Consider the following 24726-nt stretch of genomic DNA (forward strand, 5'->3'; position numbering starts at 1 on the left):
AAATGCTTCGCCAGATAAAACAAGGGGAGTGTCCCATTCGGGCCTCCATAAACAACCCCCGAGGGTAATATTTAGCTTTGAGAACTCTGCTAACTAACGATGCCGGGTTGGCTAAGAGGCGCCAACCTTGCTTCCAAACATTGCAACATCGATGGCATTAAAGTTTCAGTAGCTGAGCCCACCAAACTTCTTCGGAACACAAAGGCGATCCCAAGCAAGCCAATTTATCATATGAGACCTGTCCCTCTTAGAGCCCCACCGAAAGAAGTTCAACATCCGTTCGATCTCAGCAGTCGTAGAGGAAGGTAGCATAAAAACGCTCATATAGTAGACGTGGATTACTTGTGCTGCAGCTATGTTAAGCGTAGCCCGTCCCACTTTAGAAATATTTAGAATGGCATTGCAAAGAGCAAACGGTCTAAGATCTCTCATGGAGGACGACTTATCGCACTTGGGAATTAGTGTGATAATCGTGTCATTTACGGGCCAAAACTTTTGGAAAAACCGTGGGTTAGAACCATCTGAACCCGGAGATTTATCAGGATGTATTTGGAAGATTGCCATGTGAAATTCTTCTTTAGTAAACTAAAGAGTGTCGTTAGCTTATCGTTGTCTGTGGCTGTAAGCTTCTATGTAATCAATTCAGGGGATCCGCTGCTTTCCGAGAATATGGTTGCAAAACACGATACGACTAGATCACAATGCCTGTCGACATTCGTACCCACAACCCATCGTCGTCTTGAAGCTTCTCAATATTCGAACATTGATTACACTTCACTTTCACTTTTTAATTAGAAGGGGTTTTGGACGATCTGTTGAACTAAGAAAAATCCCCCAAATATATTTTTCCGCTCTAAAGAAGCTAAAAGCATCTTCAACAACTATGCTAAAATAGAAAATTTTGAATATATAGAATTTTTTGCGCCAACAGCTATGTTAAATGCTATGTTAAAATAGAGAAAAGAAGAGAGGGACGGTGAAAATCTTCGATTTTGAAGAAATCTATAAAACTCTAAATCCACATAACTATCATGTGCTTGTTTTTCGGCTTCTCTAGAAGCCTATAACTACGTAGTATTTGACGAGCATTGGTTTTACAGGTTTTTGTTTAACGAGCCTTGTGAAACCTCGTTGAATGTGTGAAAAACGGAACCTTAATAGTTCGCGAGTCGACTCAAGGTGGTTCAAACTCAAAAATTAGTTCCAAGTTATAACCAACCACAATAGCAACTATAATGGTTGATTTAGAAGTTGGAAGTTAAATATAATGGTTACCAAATATATTAAATAGCCATGTTAATAATATAGGTTTGGATTCCATTAAAAATAAGATTAGGACATGAGAATAAACCTTCATATAAACGAAGATAAATATGAATATAACGACAGATGGAGGTAATTAAAGAAAGTTAATGGCAGACGAACATATTCATACCCAAGCGGGCTCTCATGCACCCGCTCTATAGAATTTCACAAGTAACTTTTTTGGGTATGAAAGGTGCACCTGCTAAAATTTGAACGGTGCTTCGGGATATTACAAAATACAGGAAACATCAACAACAACAAAATCCCCTGAAACCAACCAAAAAAGTCTTTCGATCTCAACTAAGAAAACCGAATAAGTCCATTAAAATCAACCAAAAAACAAAAAAAATTTCCCTTGAAATCAACCAATTTTTTTTAAATCCCTCCATACGGTGGGATTCAGCTAAAAACACATCGGTCAACTTTAAAGGCCTTTGATCCACTTTAAAGGCACACCTACTTGGCAAAAATCATGGATCCACCACGAGTTAAAAGTACTTGAAGGTAAATGACCACGTTTGCAATCAACGAATTCATTCTTGGGTCATTTTTCAACCCAAGTTGTAACAGAATAATAAGAATTGGGTCATGTAATTTCGTTTCAAAATGGAACTCTTTTTGCATCATTATGGAATCAAATTAGATCAAAAAGTTATTAACTCATCAAAGGCTCAGATTCTTCTTACCATAACTGTTATTCTCACAAATCCCAAACTTAATAATATATACCAAGTTAGTGGTAGTCCACTTCAAATGAACACAAAACTTTGTTTTCTATATGAACACCACCTTAAAAAGACAAGATTTTGTGGGGGAATCCAACTTTGTATAGTACATATATACTTGAAACAAGCATCATAAAACTTGTCCAGAAATCTGAGAAGATAGTGTTGTATGTGTCGTTTACGTATACGGGCGAGGAATTTTCATATGCTTTGAACGAAGAAATATGATGCAAAAATTAATCATATTTGCCACCATTTTCTACGTTCCATTACCTTTACAAGCTCGTTTGCTAAGGATGCAAAGTCTTCTGCTTCATTGCTTAGATCTTGAGTCCTTTTGCTGATTTTCTGACACGAGAAGGTGAGGAAATGTTAATTATATGAATCTCACAATTTTGCATTTGTTAGCAAGTGAAGATTTGTGATCCACTTTCAAAAGAAGCAAGTTATGATTTTGAGAGGCAACATTTCTACTATTACCTCACATCCCTCCATATGGAAAGTCCAAACAAGCCCAGTATATCCCAACCAGAGGTGGGGTCTAGGGGAATTGGGTGGGGACCGGGGGAATTGGGATATACACAGACCTACCTAACCTCTAATTCACATAGTAGAATGGTTGATTACAATTACACCCCTGACTTATGCAAAGTGTGGAAAAATAGAAGCTCAAAAATTGAAGAAATAGTAAAAAAATAGTAAGCAATAAAATTCAGATAAACATAACGTAACATATAAAGTTACGAACAGAAGCATGAACAAGAAAACGTAACCACGGTAAGAAGAATCAAGAATTACACACTCCATTTTCCTCTCGACCCCTTCCTCTTGTCTATGCTAGCTACAGATTCCCACCCATAGTCTGCTACCCAAAACCAATGTCTCCAAGAACTCTACCAGAGGTCATGTTCTTGGAAATGCCTAAAGCCACCATGTCTAACATCAGTTGCTCATCGCATATCCTCCTCGACCTATTTCACCCCCTCGACCCTCACACTTTCTACCCTCTTCACTGGAGCTGCCATCTGTCTCCCACAAATGTGACCAAATGACAACAATCTTTCATCTCTCAACTTATCCATGTGCAGTTGTGCCCAACTTCCCTCTTTTGGGAATTAATCATAGTAAAATTACCTATTTGCCCATTGGTGTAATTCAAAAGTTATATATAGGGTCGATTTTGGTCTAAGAGATTCTAACCTACCTTTCAGGATTGAGGGTATTTTAGGCATTTAACTAATAGTCCTAACAGTTCTATAACCTATATGGGAAGTCAACTGGAGCTATTTTCATCGGAAGAAAGGAATTTTAGGTGTTTAACTGATAACGCCAGTCACTTCTATAAAACCATGTGCATAGTCCAATATTGCAATTTTTATTCTGGAAACGTGATGGAGATCCTACCTCAAGCTTCTCCTGGCGCTCTAAAAGCTTGTTTCTTGCTTGTCCAGCTACCGAGGAAGCATCCTGGAAAGAAAGTCATAAAATGATGTGTTAGATATCCGTTGGCAACCATCGTTCATAACCCTACCACTTTTAGTATTTTTATAGCCACATTTAAAAATACATATGATTTTAAAAATGTGTAATTTATTACACTTTTTAATTAACTAAATGACAATTTTACCCATAATAATAGAGAGAGTAATGAATTTCTCCACCTTATAATTAAGGGTAGAATTAGAAAGTAAACACTTATTTTTAAAAGTGGACATCTGTTTTGGGACAAACTAAAATAGAAATGTAGACTCTTATTTTGGGATGGAGGGACTAGTAGTTACCCCAGCCTTTCTGTAAGTAGCAATGATCTCTTCACGTGTCCTGAGTCTGGGCGTCACATCAGAATTATCACCATCAAATAGTTTTTCCCGATCAGTTCTCTTTCCTGCATCATAAGATGTAAAATATAAATCTGTCCAACAGAGGTCAAAAAAGAAAAGAATGGACCGAATAATCATTTTCCAAGCGTACCAATTTCCTCGTTTTGTTTTGTATGTGATGAAGTAGGCACGGATACAGGTTCGTCGATTTCAATGTCATCTGCATCAATGCGTATATATTTAAGTAAAATTGTGGTACAAACTTAAACAGGAGAGTTGCACCATGCATAATTCCGAAGCTAGCCAGACTACCTATATCAAGTTCTACATCATCCTGATCATTAGTAATGCTTTCAAGTGGATCCGGAAATGGATTCTTGGAAAAGATTTTGTCCAGATTGCTGAAACTTGATCCAAAATAATCAGGAAAGTTGATTCCGTTGTTTGATTTTCCTGCTCTAAATCCTTTGACCATATTAACAAGTACTCCAGGGGCACCCTGCATTAACAAAGATAAATTAGAATATTATTATGAACATTTTAGTGGTGTCACTAATCAAATGCAAGACCTGTTTTACTTTTTTTCCATCCCCAATTTTTTAATATGAGATGGGTAGTATAATAATTTATTTTGTCCCGTCTCCCTGATTTTTGTTCCACCTATTTTAGTGGGAAATGCATCTTTGTCCAACTCAGTCCTATCTTGTCAATGTCTATGTCGTTCCAAATGTCGGGCAATAGGTTTTTGTTCTATCCTGTTATGTCCTGTGTACCAAATGCACCCTAGGGGTTCACAGTCTTCACAAGATTATATGTATTGGGAGTCTTAAAAGGTTTTTGTCAATGTCTAATGTCCCCTGTACCTCTATCTGCTTTAGGGCTAAGGACACGTTTTTCTTATATGTTGTCTATTTGGTAACGTTTTCTCTATATAATGAAAACTCATTTGCCCCTGCCCAAGGACATAACCCTATTGAGGGAATCACGGAAATATCTATGTTATGTGTGACTATGTGTGTGCACACACACGTGTCTGATTCATGTTTTGCTCGGTTATCCCCAACAGCCTACGCAATCAGGTTTTATACACGCATAAAATTTAACTTATATGGTTAGCTGTAAGATAGGTGCATGAGCAAATTATTAGACGGGAATATGATATGAGAGTTTCAACCAGCTTTTTCTTTTGTTTTTGAGAACTGCTAATCACAGCTTCTACAGCAGCTGCAAGCACTTTATCGTGAAGAGAAGGCAATGATTCTCGAACCCTACAGTGATTAATGAAACCACATCATCATTATCTTGAATTAGTGGCTGCTTGCATCTTAATTGGAGAAAGAATGGTGTCACAGACTAAAGATAAAAATACCCGAAATCATCATCAACATTCAGTAGAGAGATAAATGCGACTTCAGACCCATTTGTCTACATAAGAAAAAAAAATTACAAAAAGACATGTCATTACCTACACATGATCGTATGAGGCTCACATGCAAATTGGAAAACACAAAAAATTTCACTGTGTGTGTGTGGGAGGGGAGGGGGTATTTTTAGCATTTGCACGTGATTACTATCTAATTAGAGAAAAGTAGGGATGAAAAAAGACCGCCCATGATGTACCAAGGGTCCTTGGCTCAAGGGTTGTGGAGGGTAGTTTTTATGTCCAGCCTTTCCCTTGCAATTTGCAGAGATTGTTTCCATGACTTAAAAACCCATGTCCTTTAGGTTCTCTTCTAGAAAGAGTAGAGATAAAGAAAAAAATCTAACCCTTTGCTCCCCTTGGAAGAATGCACCGGTTTATGCACTAAAAATACATTCCAAGGTTCTAATATATCAAGAAGAATACCATGGCAATCTGCCCATTCTCTGTAGAAGTCATAGTCCTCTCCATGTTTGCCTTGAAACTCCACCTTAATATCGACATTAACGAGGTTACTTTCACCGATTCTAGGTCTGGCAAGGATCTGCATTAAGACAGGTGTCAACATACCATACTGGATATACAAGCATAAATTTTCTTTTTGCATGCATGAGAGATAGAGAGAGAGAGACCTGAATTCCAATTCTCCGGACTGATAAAGTAACGCTAATCCGCAAGTCTTTTCATCTTTTTTAAAAGTTGAAGTCCAACAACAAGGCTTCGCAAGTTTTACTTTACACAAAGGTTTTTCATTCCCCTAGCAAAACAGAAGTCATTAGCTCACCACCAGGCAAACAATAGATTAAAAGTTGAAAAACCAAAGGGCCGTAGCCACACCTGAAGCACAGATTTTAAACGATATAAGCACAGTGCATCCTTGCAACAAAGTAAAATAAGTGAATCTGTTGCACCCTGGACCGAGTTGATATTCTCAGGCTGAGAATGTTGTTCAATCTTCGGTTTATCTACTTCAATAAGAGGTTCACTTCTGGCTGCAGCATCGTTGGTCAACTGCTGTGACTCCTTTTGGTCCACTGATTCGACGATGGAAGTACCTCTCTCTGAAAGAATATAAATGATATTGCAAAAAAATTATCACAGCTGGTAAAACGAATACCATAAAGTAGGCCAGATCTGAAATATAAGAACGAATACTTCTTCAGTCCATTGAAAATTGCAACTTTTGGCTTGGGACAATTTTAAAATGTTACAACTATTTGCCAAACATCCAAAACGTCCTCGGTAGAAACAAAATACACAAATTATGTGACCAAAATCAATAACCAAACTTTATTCGTAATGGGTTATATATGCAAAGTTAATCTGTAACCATTCATCTGCACATTATACATATGTGCATACACGTAATCTGTAAGCAATTTGTCCGGTATGCACATGTGCATAACATGTGCACGTGCTTAAAAACCAAGAAACATCTTCAGTTACTTGTATGCACGTGTGCATACCGTCCAGATGAATGGTCACCAGGGTGTTCCTCAGTTTTTTATTTTTTTGGGGGGTTTTCCCCTAAACCTCCCTAATGGGTTATATATGCAAAGTTAATCTGACCACGTTTCTTAAAAGATAAAATGTTACAATTCATGGGATAGAGTAGTAGTATTTTCTCTAGAATGGTCATACTTGCCTATAACATGCATGGATATAACCGTTGTATCCTTTTTCAATTGTATTGGTCTAGAGTTGATCATGCGATTATCATCGCCATTGAATACATATAATTTTGCATCTTTGGTAGATATGATCATCAATCTCTCTGCAGGTCTGTCAAGATCCTTTCGTCCTGAATCTTTGGGGCTTTTAACATGACCATCATTATACACAAATGATTTCCAGGTCATGGAAATGACTGGACTGCTAGGGTTAGGTAAACAGTTGGTTAGGAACAAAACAGAGAATAACTTCATATCAAGCACTGCAACCTGCAATGAAGGCATTTCAGACCAAGTATCATTGTTACATGAAGTGTTGATCAGTAATCTTATCTGAACAGAAAGTTCAAGCATTGTAGACTTACACGACCACATTCATGTGCAACAGCTAGTTTAGCTCCATGGTCCATATATTGAAGTGCTTGAACAGGGGAATCAAGAAGGTGAAAACAAGCACTACACTTAGGCCCTCCACCTTGAGGTTGTTTGTGAACTGAAGAGAAATTAAACAATATAAACTTGAAAAAGTTTTAAGACATCTTGGAAGCAGGTCAGACGACTTTCTTATGAGTATAAAGGAACTTGTGATTGCAAACAAAGGACTTGAGCATAAATAGAAACTAAATGTGTGAGTTCCTCGAGATGAGGATCTAAGGAAGTTTTCTCATGAAATATGCTTAAGATCTACGCAGACAAAAGCACTCCAATGCAAGTGTAAATTACAAAAAGGTTGTCCCTGGGGTATGTCCCAACTGTCATGAATAGGTCGGTTGCCAAAAGGTTACAAGTAGACCCTCAAGTTTAAAGTTTTGCAGAGAAACCATTGTTGATCGCTGATACTGTTAACAAGGGTAAACTGGTAACAAAATTCTCGTAATAAAATTCATCCATCTATGATGTATTATTAGAGAACATTACAATGACACATACCTTCAAATTTTAGTGTGATGAAATTTAACAAAAATAAAATAAAAACATACCGTTGATGATATTGAATATCATTACTATATTGACGCTATTTATATATCATAATATCCAAAAGCTTCCATTAGAAGCTAACTCTTTGCCCAGAAGCATATATGTTCAACCCCCAACTCCAAATTGTCACACCTCACTGTCACCCATCTCTTCCTTTCAGCGCTTTTCATCTTAAATAGTTAAATTCCTTGTTCTTTTTTGTTTCTTAATGAAAATATGAAAAAGTACAAAAAATTTAAGACGAATCAAAAGTTAGAATTTTGATTTAGATTACACTTTTGTGATTGTTGAGTATGTTGTTGAGAAGGGATCTGAGAAATCAGATGTGTATTAGAAATTTGATTTGTTTTCTATGCATTAATTTTCATTATTTCGAATTGGTTATTTATCTTCGATTTTTATTTTGTTCGTAATAGAAAAGCATGTGTTTTTCGTGCTGGTGTTAGTAGCAATGGGTTTTGGTGCAGGTGGTTGGCGGATTTTGTTTTATTATTTTCTTGGTGATGGTGGTGATGATGGCATTGGGTGGTGGTGGTGGTGACCTGATGGGTAGGAGGTGGTTTATGGTGGTGAAGTTGATGATAATGAAAAGTGAAGATGAAAATAAGATGAAGATGAAGATATTAAAAAATATTTAATAATTTTATTAAAAAAGACCACCTATGTTGTACGGGTCGGAGTGTTGGGCGATGAAGAAGGCACATGAGCGGAAGATGGAAGTTGCGGAAACAAGGATGTTTAGATGGACCTATGGTAGAACCATGTTGGACAAAATGCCGAATGAGGTCTCTAGATAGAAGTGGGAGTTGTGCCTACCGCTTATAAATTGAGGGAGGGGCGTTTGCGATGGTTTGGTCACGTTTATAGGAGACATATGGCGGCCCCAGCAAGGGGATAGAAAGTGACGGTCAAGGGGGTGAGGAGGAGGGGTAGGCTGAGGAGGACATGGGATGAGCAATTGAGGTTAGACATGGCGGCTTTAGGCATTTCTGAGGACATGACCTCTAATAGGAGCTCATGGAGACGTAGGAGTAGGGTCGCGAACTAAGGTGAACCTGTAGTTAAGAGTAGACAAGAGGTAGGGAGATGGAGAGGTAGAGGGTGGGAGATAGGGTTGGTAAGTTAGACTTGTGGTGTGAAGTTCACTTAAATTGGTTATATTTTCCTAGTACATGTCTCTATTTGTATGCTTTTACTTGCTATTAACTACCTTTCCAAATCTTTATCATCAATGACTTTCTCTCTATCACACTTTTCACAAGCCGAGAGTCTTGAGGGAAACCGGCGCTATACTCTTTTGGTTAGAGGTCAGGTCTGCGTACATCTTACCCTCCCTGGAACCCCCCCCCCAGGTGGGATATACTAGGTTCGTTTGGTTCAGTTAACAAATATAATAATTTTTTTGAACTGACCAATTTTGTTGCAAAAATTTTAATAATAATTTGTCATTCACTTAATATAGGACATGCCACAGTGTTATCCGGGACTATTTTGTGAACATACAAACTTTAAGGTCTAACTTGTACTTACTCTTATGTATATTATAAGTTCTCGTATATCACTTTGCCATGAATTGAGAACGATTCACAAACAGACAACTTGAAGTAGCATTTAAAGCTATTTGTTAACCAACCTCACCTAGAGCATTCAAGACTTCATTTCAAGCTTTAATCTACAGAAATTAAATTGTACCTCTTGTTATATATGTTCTTAGATAATGCCACTTTGTCAATAACATTTTCTTATGCTTTCAGCTTGATTTAAGATTATCAAAAAAGGGCTCCAGATGGAAATCTTTGAAAAACTATAAAGGCCCTGCACCAACAATACTTCAATATTTGAGATGTTTAAGTTTTGTATATTTCAGATATTCACATAATAGAACTTCCAAGAGTAGAACCAGAATGGAAAAGAAACTTCTCCAACTTGATGCAAAGCGTAAAATGCTTAAACTAACTGTTGAAAAACGTTAGTCATGAAGGATGGTACACACTTAAAGAAGACTTTCATCTACAAGTTTACCTTCTTGTTTTATTCCAGTGACAATGTGAAGACTTGTCTCTTTGCAGCTGGAATTGAGGTTATATACACGGATCTACAAGCTCAAAAGATTATGCAACTAGGTCAGGGAAGGTTAACTGCTAAACTCTAAAAAAAGTAATTACTATAGAAGCATCCCTTACCAAACCAAGTTGGTTACCAACTGCTAAACCTGAAGTGAAGGAACAGAAGTTCAGTTCTGAAATTGGAGCAGTGGAACCGGTCACGTCCACATCTTTGATCTGTCAATTGTATCATATACATAATTCAAGAATCATACTCTTCGGTGTACTTATTGCTTCCTATTGACTAAGCAAATATTTCAATTATCATGGAAGAACAAACAGTTGGTAGTGACTCACCTCTCCTATAATGCAGAGGATTGATAAGACTGGAGAAGTGGCATCCCAGATTCGAACAGATCCATCCATGTAACCAGCTATGTAAATTCTCTCTATTACATAACCTTCAGGAGAAGCAAATTGATTTACTATGCCTCCTGATACGGGCCAATTTCCCCCTGTCAACTTTGATGTTGAATTAAGCTTCATATTTGTGGCTATCTAAGTAAACAAAATTTTAGTAAATAATACAGAAGTAATGTATGAGAGAACCGTAAGTCTAGCATGTACATATCTGCATTACCTCCAAAAGAAACTTTGAAGTGTTTTCACTGCCAACTAGTGAGCTGAGATTTGCTGCACTCAGGACTGGATGAGCTGTAGGTATCACTACGGGACACTCTAAGGAAGAGAGAGTAACTTTCTTCTCATGTTCAGACATCAAGGCAGACAAACTATCATGACTGAACAATTGCAGATGTCCTGGGCTTGTCAGTACTAATAAATCAGCTCGATGATTGTTTATTGCACTTGGTAATAAACTCATATCAGCAAAGGAGCCACTAAGAGCGAGCTCAGCACGACCAACACATCTTAGAGTTTCCATTCCAGGGCTCCATTCAAGACTCAAAACCTGTTACATCCATAGAAGACCAACTAATGAATTCTCCTACAGAGTCCACTGCTTTATATTGATAATAATGGCCGGCCATTACGAATAAATTAAAACACTTAGGGTCTGTTTGTTAGCATCTTAATGAGCACAATAGGAATGACGCTTATTCGGTGAGCTATACATGACTGTTTGATAGTGGTTTAATGATATAGAAAATGGCTTGGGAGCTTTAAGCAGAAAGTCTAGTTCTTCTCCAAACATGCCCCTCCCAATTAAAAAGCACACTCCTTTCATCTATGAAAAAACCCTCCCAAACAAAAACCCTCCCAACCTATACAGATAGATTAATCCACACAGACAACTTTATCCATACATGATTTAATGGAAAACCAACCAAACAGCCCCTTACTAGTGCTTTGGAAAAAATGAATACATAACTTATTTAATCGACTTACTTTAGAATATTGTGGTTTTAGTTTTACATGATCAAATATATCAAGCAGGTAAGTTTAACACATGGAAATCTTTCAAGTTGGCAGTGTATTATCTGGTGGAATGACTAAAGTTTGTCATCATAATGCAAGCATACAGCTAACCAACTTGGAAGCGTATTTATGTAAGTATACACACACAAACACATTTATTTAGGATGTTAGATCAGATGAAGTGCAATGGACACTATGGATTTTATACTAATCTGTTGAACTCACCGTTAATACTTCATCTGACCCTATTTCATCACCTCCATAAACAAACAATTGGCCATCACCATCATTCTGGGATTTACTGTTTGCGGACCAATGCAAGACAATGACAGGGAGCTTCCTTTCAGCAGAGGACAACTGTAGCCTTACAACATTATTGAATGATGCTCCAGCTTTTCGGCCTTTACTAGAGGCAGTAGTTGATGTCTTCCAGAACATAATATCTCCATTTATGTATCCAACAGCAAGAATGGTCCCATTAGAAGATGCCCAACAAAGAGCGGTTATCTCATTCTCCTCCAAACTGTGTTCAGGTGTAGCATCTAAAAGATGACCAACTTGACCAGGAGAATCATCAACTCCATCCTTCAGTTCAAGAACCTTATCACCTCTAACTACAACCACTTGAGCTTCAAAAACATCCCAAAGAACAATCAACCCACTCTCATATGCAATCAAAACTCTGCAACAGAACAAGCAATCAGATATTTATCACCAAGACAAGCTTCATCAATGTTCATCTTTTAGTGATTTCTCATCAACATCTAAACCTTCTATTTTTCTCTCCCCTTTTCACCCTTTACAAATCATGGGTGCCTAAAACTTAGCTGATAGAACAAGCACATAATGTCCATCGTAGTTATGTGCATATGTTATTATATGATTATCATGTTGGATCTAGATTACATACCATCTTAACTGAATATTCTGAACACCATATTTAACTTTGGGGGTATATGAAACATCTAAAAGGGTTGTTGACTTGATGCAGCATCAATTTTTGTTTCATCTCTTCATTGGTATTATTGTGATTGCTTTTATATAGCATTCTCATAACGGAGAAGTATGAAAATCTAAAAAATTTCCTTGAAACCTCTTTCACATTGAGACTTTATTCCAAACATATCCTTACAAAAGGTTAAAGATGCAAAAGAAAGCCTTTGTTCATTATCTGCTTAAACACTCACTAGAAGGTTATCCGATCATCCATAGTTTGTCTCACATAGCCCAATATAAGATTGGTTCACATAATGAGATTCGCTTCAAGAAGCAATAATACTGGTTTCGCACATCATAGTTGCTAAGGCTTAAGAAGAGTAGTTTTTAGGTACTTAAGAAAAAAAATGTCTTGAGAGTATAATTCAATCTGTGATAGAAATAATATTTGTTGAAAGAAGTGAAAGTTTGCTTTCAGTTCTTCCAGAGAAACAAAAATATTAGTAACCTAGTTATATAATTCACCTGTGTCAGAATCTGTTAAATCTTCAGCCAAATCCCCAACAAATTATTTAGGCCATATGTAAATCAGTGCGCGCTTGGAAAAAAGGTTTCATTCAAAGTAAATATGGCAGAATATAAAGAAGAGAACTTCAAGCAATACTTGTATCTTGCCTATTCCCAGAAGAACTAGGTTGATGAAGAACTCCAACAACAGTCCAATGATCCGGAAATGATGACCCAGCTGCTTCTGTGGAGTAAATAGGAATAGACACTATTGTAATGCAATAAAAAGAAGAGGGAAAACTCATATTTAAGTTACCAAATTCATACAGAAATATCAAACATAACTTCGCAGAAGCACAACTTTATTTCATTCTAACCTATCATTATCAAAGTTCGATTACATAAGTGCATAGCAAAAAGAGCACCCCAGACTGCATGTATCAATGAGAGGGAGTCACTTGTCATGAAAATTCATTGTTTGACCACTATTTAACATTAATCTAAGATCTGTAAGAAAATATTTGGGGAGTGTAATGCATGTATATTCCATAAAGACCCAAGACCCACAGAAACGGTGGCTCAAATGGTACAGAACATGCTACACTGAAGCTCGTCGGGTTCGCTCTTAACTACATGGCTGCCACCAAACAGATGGACTTGTGGAGGATCCCCTTGGAAACAGCAAGAAGGAAGACCAAGGGCAAGGCTTGCGGCACTTGAAGACTTGTTTCTAGTAGCAGTTTAATAGCATTGCTAGCTCTTGGTTTTGCTTTACTACTGTATGGTGTAGAGCCTGTTCCAACCTTACTAGCTAGTTGCTTAGCATACCTTTTGTTTTGGCTTTTCATGGTTTGGAGCCTGTTCCACCCATCTAGCTAGCTTTTATCGTAATGCTCTCCTGTTTGATAGATGGGACCTGTCTCAGACAATCAAAAGGACTTGCTCGTTGGTGGGAGTCCCACCTTAGGTTGTAATTTTTCTTTTTAAGAATAAAACTTCGCCGGAGGTGCCGTCCTCTTAAAAAAGAATTTTCGTCATAATTTTATTTTCAGATAGGTTCAATTGTGATATCTAAAAGCTATATGACCAGACAGGTTTTTCTTGCATCTCATTTATGTTGCCAACTTCAGAATCTATATGTAACATATAATTGAGTTACCATGCACTGAATTGTGCAACTGGAAATACCAGGAAACACATTTATAGGTAATAATTTATATGCCACATCTCCCCACATTTGCTTGTGCAAATGCACATGCAGCTTGTCTAGAGGAAGGGATGATCATCTAAAGAAAGCATGACATAAGTTGCTAGTAAACAAAAAAGAGCTGCATCTTAGACACTAAAGTTCACTTTTCTAGCACAAACCAAGATTCTATTTAAAAACTTTTGTCCACTTCAAAAACAAGGTTATCTAGCAAGTACTTGTTTCATCATGAAACAGTGTCTTTATTAAATTTATGATTTAAAACAAATAGTTCTAGAAGGTAAGAGATGATAGACTCACTAAGCATCAATTATTTAATGCATAGAATATTACCAGTAAGGGATTTGGCGGAAATGTGATATGGCATTACCAACAGCTCTGCCTCCTCCTCGAGCTTCAAAACAGACATCAACCCGTGCTCATCTCCAATGTACCTGTAGATAGTAACAGACTAACCAGTTAATGCACCATACATCAGCTGTCAGCAACTTTACAGCCAATAGCATTGTGTAGTTAGATTTATATACATGAAGAAGGAGCCACATATCACAGAGAAACTTGTTATGTTGGAGCTCCATCGCAAACTAGAAACTATAGACCTATTTTCCAGATTCCACACCTGCAAAATAGCATCAAGTCATGAAAAGAAGGTTGTGAACATTTAAAACCGTTATTATGAGACTGACCCCGCACCACAACCCATGTACCAAAACCAAAAGCCTTAATAGACTGTGACTGAAGCATAGAACAATCAGTTATTCAGATGCCCATACTAACATCACAAACCAAAGGTGCATAAAACACAAATCCATTTTGTAAATATAATAAGAAACCATGTCAATATGAAGTAAGGATAAGTATCACAACAATCTGTCTCTGATCAACAACTCAAAATTAATTGTGCTGTTAGTAAGCATGGGAATGAATTTGAAAAGTAGTCAGCAGAGATGTGAATGGAGTTTTCCTGCTTAACTCAGATTACAATAACGTATGAACTCAAATAGCTGGTTTTGGTAGCTACCAGTGTATTGTCAAAAATGGAAAATAAGGAGCTAGTTGCTACCTGTATGTCATTGTCATTGGAGATGCTGACTAGAAAACCTTTGTTGGATAGAAACTGCAAGAGGAAAACAATAAAAATGAACTACTATCCCGATGCTGCCATCCATTTGCCAAGCCAACCACCTAATCAACATTTAAAATGATCACTCCAAATTACAAGCTACCCAAGGCAGTTGTGACTAGTGAGCATGCTCGATTTTCTAGGTTACTTCATGTCTTTAGTCAAGTTATCAGTTGTCTATGGAGATTCAAACCTAAAGTCCAAGCAATAGCTTTGAAGCTACCGGACAACAAAATACCTACTACTCATCCACCTATATTCAAAGAGTAAGATATAGTTACAGCTCTGAGGACTTGGTCTGTGTTGACAAAATTGTTCTGTGTAAAGACTTAGCAAATGCTAAAGAAGAAAAGATTGTAGGATGCTGGACATGACTTGCCAATCCACTTGATGGTGCACAAGAACTTATAATTGTAATAACCTTTTTTGATGAGTCTATGAGAGAATCCACTTTTCCAATGTTAGCCATGATTATGATCATCTTCATGCTTTAGAGGATAGAATTCGAGGATGGTCATTGCATTGTCTTGAAAACCATGCTTTTTTAACTTTCTAAGACTCTGCTTTTTTACTTAGCATTCTCTTCAACGCTATCACGGTATTTAGTCAAGGACCTACTAAGGGGGTAGGGGATGCATGGGATACCGCTTAATCGTCTTGTCGTAATGGAAAAGTTTTAGGGCCTTAAAGGTGCACCCGCTTAATTTTGAGGGTTTCCCTTACATGGTTTAAAACCAAACTCATAAGAGAAATCCGAATAGCTGAGATGGCTGAGTTAGTGCTTGCTGTTTAAGACATCATGGGCTCGATTCTTAGTTTTAGTGAAACCCAGTTTTTCACTTTTTAAATTTCATACTCTAATACTTTTGTGAAAAAATGAAGCAAAGGCCCGGGGCCAGTAAACTTCCCTATCAAAAGAAAGCAACAAACCAACTACTCTACCATGATATTTATGAAAAATTTCTATAGCTTTCAACCTTATAGTCTAATAGTGCACCATTCGAATTTTTTTTGTTATATAAATACTTGTTTATCTTTTTTAATAAAATCGTGCTTATAATTTTTTATATTATGGTATTTCTTTTGTGCACCACTAAGCAAAAATCCTGGGTGGCCTGCTATGTATTTAGTAATGTCCGAAATTAAAAATCATATGCTCTTTGTTGGATGTTACTTCCACCAAAAAGTCCTTTTTTTTTACCCAAGGGTCATTAGTCTAGCGGGTAGCGGAAACCAGTCAACCTCCGAGGAGGTCAAGGGTTCAAACCTCACCAAACGTGAGGAGTGTGCGTGAGTAGTTGCCATATATAAATATTATATACTTCAAAAAGTTAAATCTTTATTGTCTTTCTCATGTAAGCGAATATATTTACATCCAAATCTTCCTAAAAATATTTTTGTGTTCCATATCCTTCAATGGCAAACATCCATAGTATCTTGCACAGGGAAAAAGAATGGAAAGAACATGTTGGTGCAAATGTTGACCTCGTGTTTTGATGATTGACAAGCATGTTCCTTTTGTACTAACGAGCTTGCTACCAAGTGTTGGTGAGTTCTAAAATATTTAATTGAAGATGTTCCAAAAAATCTCGAACTCTCAAGCATCACTTTGTGTATTGAGATGAACAAGTAGATTCAAGTGATCTTGGTCTAACGTGAGTTGTTATTTCCAATTAAAATTGACAGTGATCACCATCATTTTTAGCCAATGATATTCATAAAATATTTTCAAAAATCCAAGATCTTAAAAAGTTTGAAATGGAAACCAAATTCTCAAACTATTAAACCCAAAAAACTTCTTGCCATTTTGGTGCGACTTGAAAAAGTATTTTTGCATATGCAGATCCGGATGTCCACATGGTTCCATGCAAACTTCCAGGTTCACTTTTTCTTTGAACTTGCAATGTTTTCAAACAGGCAAAAAGTATAAGAAATTGTCTTTTTCAATGTGAACATCCCACATACGTTTCACGTGGACTTCTGTGTTCAGACTTTTAAAGTTGTATCTTTGAACTATAAAATGAGGGTTTGGGAACTTAGAAAGTGTGAATTTTGAGAGAAAAAACATGATATTGTGGAGGTTTTTCCATACACCTTGACGAAAACATTTTAGCAATTAACACTTATTCTTGTGTACGACAATGATGATCATTGGAGCATACTTGAAATATTGCGATAGTGAATTAATTATCTTGTTAGGTTTTTCACTAGATTATAGTTGACAATGCACCATCAATTCCAATTATTGTGAGAGAGTGCTCTTGCATATAACCGTTTTTATTTCTACCATTAAAGAGCAAAGTTATCTAGTGAAATAGCCTCAAGGAAAGTGGAGCAGGAGGACAAGGGGTTCAAACCACCTTAAAATCACGTTGCAATTCGTCTATCCCTTCGACATTTTATTTTTCTGTATGTTGAATTGCATTGTGCACTCAATTGTTAATCTTGCATTTACGCTTTTGGAAACAAAAAACCTTACATGTAAAAGGTATTGAAACTTATTCACCCCCTCTAGGTTTTCATTTTATGAACGCATAACATTAATCAGTAACATGATCATTTTTATATAATACAAACAAACCTCCATATACTTGAAAGGTAATTGCTTAGGAGAAATTAGGAGTCCTTCGACGTTATCACCACCAATCACTTTTATCCTGCCATCCCTGCACAAAATTAATTAGAAACCTAATTACTAAAGGGAGTTGTATTTCTCATTCGTTATATATAAGAACAAGTTGCTCCATATGTCTACTAATCCGTATTAATACTTCATAGAGAATATTCATTTCATCAAAATTCGGGTTACTGCCATGTAAAAATCTTATCTCATAGTATTTAGTATCAGAATGGAGAGTTGTTGCCTTATTGGAAAGCAATCTCTACATATAATGTTTTACATGAGACCATATCTCCAATATCTAGTTTACTTGTAATTGGTTATCGATAACACAATACTTTTTTTTGGAAACAAAAGTGATTCGAAATAGGGTACAATCTTCCTGCAACACCTAGAATATTGATCTTACTATCTCTACCACGTGTCGCTAATTGTGTGCGCATATAAGGCCCTAATAGATTGTGATACCCTTTCTATTTGTTATTTATTGGTGAGGGTGTTCGATATGTTATCTTGTCTTTAAGAATATTGGTAGCTTATTTATTTGTTGAGAGTTGTTGGTGTTAGTGGTTTGTATTAGAAAGCACTTTTTATATTATTTATGAATTAAAGATTTATATTTTTTGTACTTATGAGTATGATTTTAGTTCATTTCTATGGAAAATGTTCAAGCATGTATAATGAATGAAAGTGATAGAATGTTCTATAGACTCCTTAAGAATTTATGCAACCATGATAGAATGTTTAGAAGATGCCTATAAGAATTCTTATATTACTAAATTGCCTAAGGGGGCATTTGGTTTGCCGGAATGTTTTTGAGGGATATGGATTTCGTGGAAGGATCTGGAATCTTTGGTGTATTTGGTTTGTACGATTAGGAATGGAATTGAATTCCATTTCTTATAGATAATTTATGAAAATAAAGTATAAATAATTATAAAAACAATTAAATTACCTTTAATTGATTATTACAAAACAAATGTTTTTAACATATTTTAGAACACTATTACAAACAAATCCTATGAAATCCCTTGAAATACCAAGTACCCCCATGGGATTTCTAAATCCTTCAGGTTGAGCGGTATTTCGAATCCAAACTTTCTTCCAAACCAAACATAGGATCGGAACGGAATTCAATTCCAAATCCTACTAAATCCTGCAAACCAAACGAGCCCTAAGAGAAAGTATAAAGGATATGTCATCAAGATATAAGATATTAGAAGATTAAAACATCCATTCCTTATTGAACAAAAAGTGCCCGAGTGCCTTCAAATAAATGAATAGAAATAATAAAAATGATGATAATGTTACTAATAATAATAAAAGATTTAGGCTCCATGATTCAAAAGGAGGGAGATGTTGAAGAAGAAGTTACACACTGCATAAAGGCGGGTGGTTAAAGTGGAGGGCTGTCAAGGGAGTCTTGTGCAACAAAAAGATCCCGTTAAAGCTAAATAGAAAATTCTACACAATAGATATTAGACCAGCTTTGTTGTTCGACTCCTAGTGTTGCCCGGAAAAAGTTATGAGAGGAAGGTGGAATTTGCAGAAATGAGGAAGCCTCTAGTCCGACCATGTTCAACAGAATATTGAGCAACATTTTCAGAGCAGAGCTAGTAGTAGCACCTATCACGAATAAAATGAGTGGGACGATTGCCGGCCACACTAAGAGGAGACAGATGTCGTAATTGGTGAAGGCTGGAGAGCGTGACAGTCGAGGGGTAAGAAGAAGGGCAGGCCGATGAGGACTTAGGACGAGCAGCTGAGTCAGGCTGTGGGACATGGCGACCTTAGACCTTTCCAAGGACAAGGCCGCTAATAGAAATTCTTGGAGACACGGGAACAGGGTAGCGGATTTTAAAGAAGGTCAAATAGTTGGTGTAGACTGGGGAAGGGCTAACGACCCGCCAAATAGGCTAGCAACTCCATAAGATGGATAGAAGGAGGGGATCTTGTCTTAGTAGTTATCAATTCTGCATTTTGTGTCTTCTTGATTGTTTTCACCTGTTTGTTCTTGTTGCCTTTTCTGTACCTGTTATGTTGCCTATTTACACACATTCTGGCTACTTTTTCCATCTGTTTCTTGCACGCTTGTTTCCTTTTGGATTTGAATTGCAAGCTGGGTCTCCACCCCTTAGGTGGAGGAAAGGTCTACGTATATCCTAACCCCCCCCCCCCAAGACACACACACCCCTGTGAACAAGATTGGGTTTGTTTGGTTTGGTTTGGTTTAATAAAAGATAAAACTATATAGTATTATCTATAACTAATATTTCCATATTATTGTAAAGATTAGATTTGTTTGAGAGCGTATGATGGATCTTTCAGGCTTAGCAGCATTTAGACTTCGATTCAAGTACGGGTTACCATGATTTTTTCAGCATTACTCTATATGATTCATATCAAACTAATTGTGTTTTTATGTTAGCATGCTCTATAGGTTGTGAATGTCGATTTGTGCAACTCCATTTAATACCATTTTGATTTCTATGGTCGATGTGTGTCTTTTGACATATTTGGGTTATACGTAATTTCTAATAGTATTCAAAAAGTTCCAACAAGTTCTGAGAAGGAAAATCCTCGTAAGTGCATGAACTTTGTTCATATTTGCTTTGATCCGATAAGGCATTTCAACTGGTATGTAAATAGATTGAGAACTGATTTGATTTGTTTGGAGAAATAAGAAAGTGAAAATCATGCATGTATATTCAAGCTACGAACCTGTTTTGAAACATATGGGAACTTTGGATAAAAAATTTGCTTTAAAGACATGAGAAAAACCAAACCAGACCAACGTGGTAAATCCCACAGAAAGTAGGGCCTGGTGAGGGTAGGATATCTACAGACCTTACATCCACCCCGAGGAGTAGAGATATTGCTTCCATGAAGGCCCCTAACAAAGACATTTGAGAAATCTTCGCTTAAATTTTGATTTGGTAAAACTTTTTGTTCTAATCTTCGCTTAATTGATTTGATTTGAATATCTGTTTCCCGCATGAAAAAAACCTGATGGGTTAAGGTAATAGGACTAAATGGTTTGTGCCCTCTAATACCACCTATGGAGGGGCTGCAGTATTTGTGCTTATCCACCTCCAACCCACCCCACATTGCCGCTATATAGTACAAGCCTTTCTCTCTAAAGTTAAGAGATTTTTTTTAATGCAGAGACACAGCCCCAAGGTCTCATAGGGAACATGTTATTATTGATTTCAACGTATATGTCTGAATATGTATATATATTGTTTTGTGTACCTGTGCATGCTAAAATCCTACTAAGGTTGCACAATAGATGTAAATTAATGACTATCGCATACATATACATATATATGTGCATCTTGTATAGATGTATTATGTATGTGTGTGTGTGTATTTCTTTATATAAATTTTACGCACGTAATGCTTATAAAGAAGAGTATGCTTATTTCAACTTTAGAGCTTAATTAGTGAGGTTGAAAGGGATCAATAGATAATAAATAACAAATCACAACAAGGTTGCATGAATAGGAAGAAGCGCTTATATGGTGCTGCTACTATGTTGAGGAGATATGTACGTGTAAATTTTTCTGACGATGATTGTAACCTTCATTGGGGTAAAACAAGCATTCCATCCCGTCTCGCATACAAAATCACACATAGCATACCCCAACAATAATTCCATCTATTATATTTATGAAGGATGACTATCAAACAACTTACAATGTCCCAATGGCAAGTAAACGCTGAATGGGATCAAAGGCAAGAACTGATGCAGTAGATGGGATACCGTAATGGACTGCTATCCGAAAATCCAAATCTTCTGGAGTGAGGCAGCCCTTTAAGTTATGCTAGACCACAAGAGATAATGAAAAAAAAGTACATTAATTCACTTCCATTTCACAGGGAAAAATTAAAGAAAGAAAGAAAAGAGAAATGAGAAAATATTGCTGCACCATAAGTGATGCTAGTGACGAACAGACAATACTACGACATAAATTGAGCGAAAAGGGAGACTAACAACATAATATGTTACAGGTTTGAATAGAGAGCAGATGTTTTGAAGTTTAAACAACAGAAAGAAACATCAATGTGATATCAATTTTGGATTCTTTCTCCCCCACATGATTTAAAATTGAAAAATATCAGTCAATGGTGAAGCTGATGAATAGTCAATGTCAATACATCTAAAGTACTTGAAGTCCAACTTTTTGTAGTCAAACCCCATAATTTATACTATGAAGTAATAAAATCTATTCGTCTAGTCTAAAATAAGAAGAGCTTTGACTCTTGAGGTCGAATAAACTAATACTAAACTTAATATCAATATTTGTTTAACTTCTCAAAAACTTTGGTAATCACACTATAACCTTTACAGCATATACTAAAAACATAAATAGGAAAAGAGAAGATACTTCCAACATAGTCTCCCAGTTTCAAGAACGTTTCCTATTGGGGTCCTAAATTTCTTTATTGCCCATTGTGTTTGATCAATCAACATAAATCATACTTCCTCCCTGCCATGAGAATTGCAACAACTCTTTGGGGATTTCCCGTGAAAATTAATACATTTTTTTCTTTCTGCACTTTCAAGTCATAATTACTCATCTTGAAATTGTCATCATTACAATTTACTAAAGCCATTAAGGGGCTGTGTGGTTGATTTTTTATTAAGTGCTGTATAAATAAAGTTGTTTGCGTGGATTAATCTGTTTGTATAGATCGGGAAGGTTTTTCCATAGATAGAAGAAGTGGGTTTTTCATTTGGGAGAGGTAGGTTTGGAAAAAACTTGACTTTCTGCATAAAACTCCCCCTAAAAGCTTACTAAATAAGCCACTTCCTAAATCATTAAGCCACTACCAAACAATATGTATAGTTGACCGAATAAGTTGAGAGTCCTATTAAGCTCATTAAGCTGCTAGCAAACAGGCCCTAAATTTGGTCCACAAAGTTCCTTTATTTTGGGACTTTGTCTTTACTGAAAGGGAAATACTTAACTATATAGCAGGTAAACGTGACAGTTTTCATTGGACAGAGTATAAACTTAAATTTTGTTGTGATTCATTCTCTTTGCCTTCTTTTTCAGGAAACTAGATAATACCAAATCAGTGAAATTGGAAAATTGTCTTCTAGTGTTGGAGCATAAGTTCTCCCTCCATCCAGAAAACCTACAGGATTTTGACTTAAGTTTCCACCTCAAAATTGATGCAACCTTCTTTTTTAGGAAACTAGATAGTACTAATTACTAAATTAGTGAACTTTCAAATTAGAAAAATTGTCTTCTAGTGTCGGAGCATAAGTACTCCCTCCCTCCAGAAAACTTACATAATTATGACTTAACTTCTTCCACTTCAAAATTGATGCATTATCCTTTAAAAAAATAAATTGGGTTTATGTTTTAGAAAATCGTGATAACACCTCAACCTTCCTACAAAATTCTACAATGTAGATACTATTAGGCTTTGAGTTCATAACAATATTGCTAACAAGTACCAAATTAAACCACACTCCATTAGACGGACGTAGTGCTAATTCGGCATATACAAAAAATTACAGTCCAAGAAACAGTCATCTAAACAGTTCAACAATTAGCAATAACCAGATTCACACTATGCTTACAAACCAAAACACAACAAAAATCTCCAATCAAATTAAAATTTGCAAATTCAATAACTCGTTTATAAGCTTAACTAGATCATCATCGTCCAAATCAATGATCGATTATCAAAATAACATACTGCCGAGAAGGCGTACCTGATGATGATGCAGATTATGAAGCTTGGTAGCTTTGTGTAAGAGTTTCTTGGCAAACATGACTACCGATTCTTGTCTATTGGAAAAATGCTTGAAATGGAACAAAGTGTGTGTAACGAAGGATGCTTTGAAGTCTCCTCCGGTCTCAATTAGCACCAGCTCTTAGGATTCCAAATAAAATAAAAACAAATAAAAAATAAATAGAGTAAACTACAAATTCGGTCCCTGTGGTTTGTCAAAAATTATATTTTTCATCCCTCTAGTTTCAAAATTATAAGATGATTATTATAGTTTACAAAACTTCTGGATTAATCCCTTTTTCTAAAGGCGGTTAAGGATTCCATTTAAACGAGGGCGTTTTCGTTCTCTGTTCAATTTCTTTCATCATTTTATCCAATAAAAAACAATAGAGACTAGATCATAAAATTAATTTTGATTGAATAAAAGATAAAAAAAATAGTTAAAATGATAAAAATTTCCTTCATTTGATGAAATATGCTAACTGTCATTAGAGGAAGAAACTAAAGTTGAACATTTTTACAAAGCGGGATATTCATCTTGTGATTTCAAAACTAAAATGACGAAAAATGTTACTTTTTACAAACCATAGGGACTAAATTTGTAGTTTATTCAAATAAATGTCAAAAAGGGTAAAGCCTACCAACTCCAACTCTCTTTCGTATAACTATTTTTTTGAAGATATTTTGTTTATAATTATCTATAACATTTGATAAAAAAAATAAAAAAAAATATTTTTTTATAAAGTACTATTTATTGATACATATTACTTAAAATTCAATATTATATATAAATTGTGCGTAAGTATAACTTATTAAAGCTCCATATTTGAACTTATATAACTAACTACAGATAAACATAATCAAATACAGGATAAATATCTCATTTTAAATATTAAAAATCTAAAATATAATTAAGATAATCATTAAGTTTTAACAGAATACTTAATTATTATCTTTATAAAGAATTATATAATTAACCCTAAATTAAATTACTTCGTTACATTAAATTAAATTATAATAAAAATTTGAATTAAAGAAATTACACAAAACAAAAAAATTTAAATAGTTAATTTGATACTAATATTAATATAGTTTTTTCAAATTTTTATGATATTTTATTTAAAAATAAAAATACTATCGTTTCTCAAAACCACATAAAACTGTATTATATCGATGTTGATAAAG

At 35.8% G+C, this 24726-nt stretch overlaps 1 protein-coding gene across 4 annotated transcripts; it reads right to left on the bottom strand.

Moving 5' to 3' along the window:
- Positions 1-1989: 1989 nt before the first annotated feature.
- LOC112518409 lies at positions 1990-23626 on the bottom strand. 4 transcript variants are annotated; one of them, XM_025126092.1, is made up of 24 exons: positions 23522-23626; positions 21490-21617; positions 17755-17839; positions 15114-15167; positions 14578-14669; positions 14384-14484; positions 13012-13084; positions 11626-12082; positions 10604-10933; positions 10321-10521; positions 10102-10200; positions 9941-10013; positions 7306-7433; positions 6916-7210; positions 6108-6331; positions 5903-6027; positions 5697-5814; positions 5220-5275; positions 5025-5118; positions 4163-4349; positions 4002-4070; positions 3812-3915; positions 3435-3497; positions 1990-2378 (listed from the first exon to the last, which is right to left on the bottom strand). In XM_025126092.1, the coding sequence occupies exons 1-24, from the start codon at positions 23579-23581 to the stop codon at positions 2271-2273; spliced, it is 3324 nt and encodes a 1107-aa protein (XP_024981860.1). In that variant the 5' UTR covers positions 23582-23626; the 3' UTR covers positions 1990-2270. The 4 variants fall into 4 exon arrangements, with proteins under 4 accessions (XP_024981860.1, XP_024981859.1, XP_024981862.1 ...); XM_025126091.1 differs by having other exon boundaries at positions 13012-13087; XM_025126094.1 differs by lacking the exon at positions 23522-23626 and having other exon boundaries at positions 13012-13087; positions 21557-21617.
- Between the last annotated feature and the right edge of the window lie 1100 nt (positions 23627-24726).

This window comes from Cynara cardunculus (genome assembly GCF_001531365.2).
Source record: "Cynara cardunculus var. scolymus isolate 2C chromosome LG 9, CcrdV1, whole genome shotgun sequence".
Classification (NCBI taxonomy): Eukaryota; Viridiplantae; Streptophyta; class Magnoliopsida; order Asterales; family Asteraceae; genus Cynara; species Cynara cardunculus.

What these genes read in the sequence shown, in the direction of transcription:
- LOC112518409 (XM_025126091.1), bottom strand. Translation starts at nt 23,581, where the DNA reads ATGTTTGCCAAGAAACTCTTACACAAAGCTACCAAGCTTCATAATCTG. An exon ending in TTCCGCCAAATCCCTTACTG is followed by an intron (nt 13,088 to 14,383) that starts GTAATATTCTAT and finishes TTTACTCCACAG; the next exon opens with AAGCAGCTGGGTCATCATTT. An exon ending in TTGCACATGAATGTGGTCGT is followed by an intron (nt 7,211 to 7,305) that starts GTAAGTCTACAA and finishes CCTTCATTGCAG; the next exon opens with GTTGCAGTGCTTGATATGAA.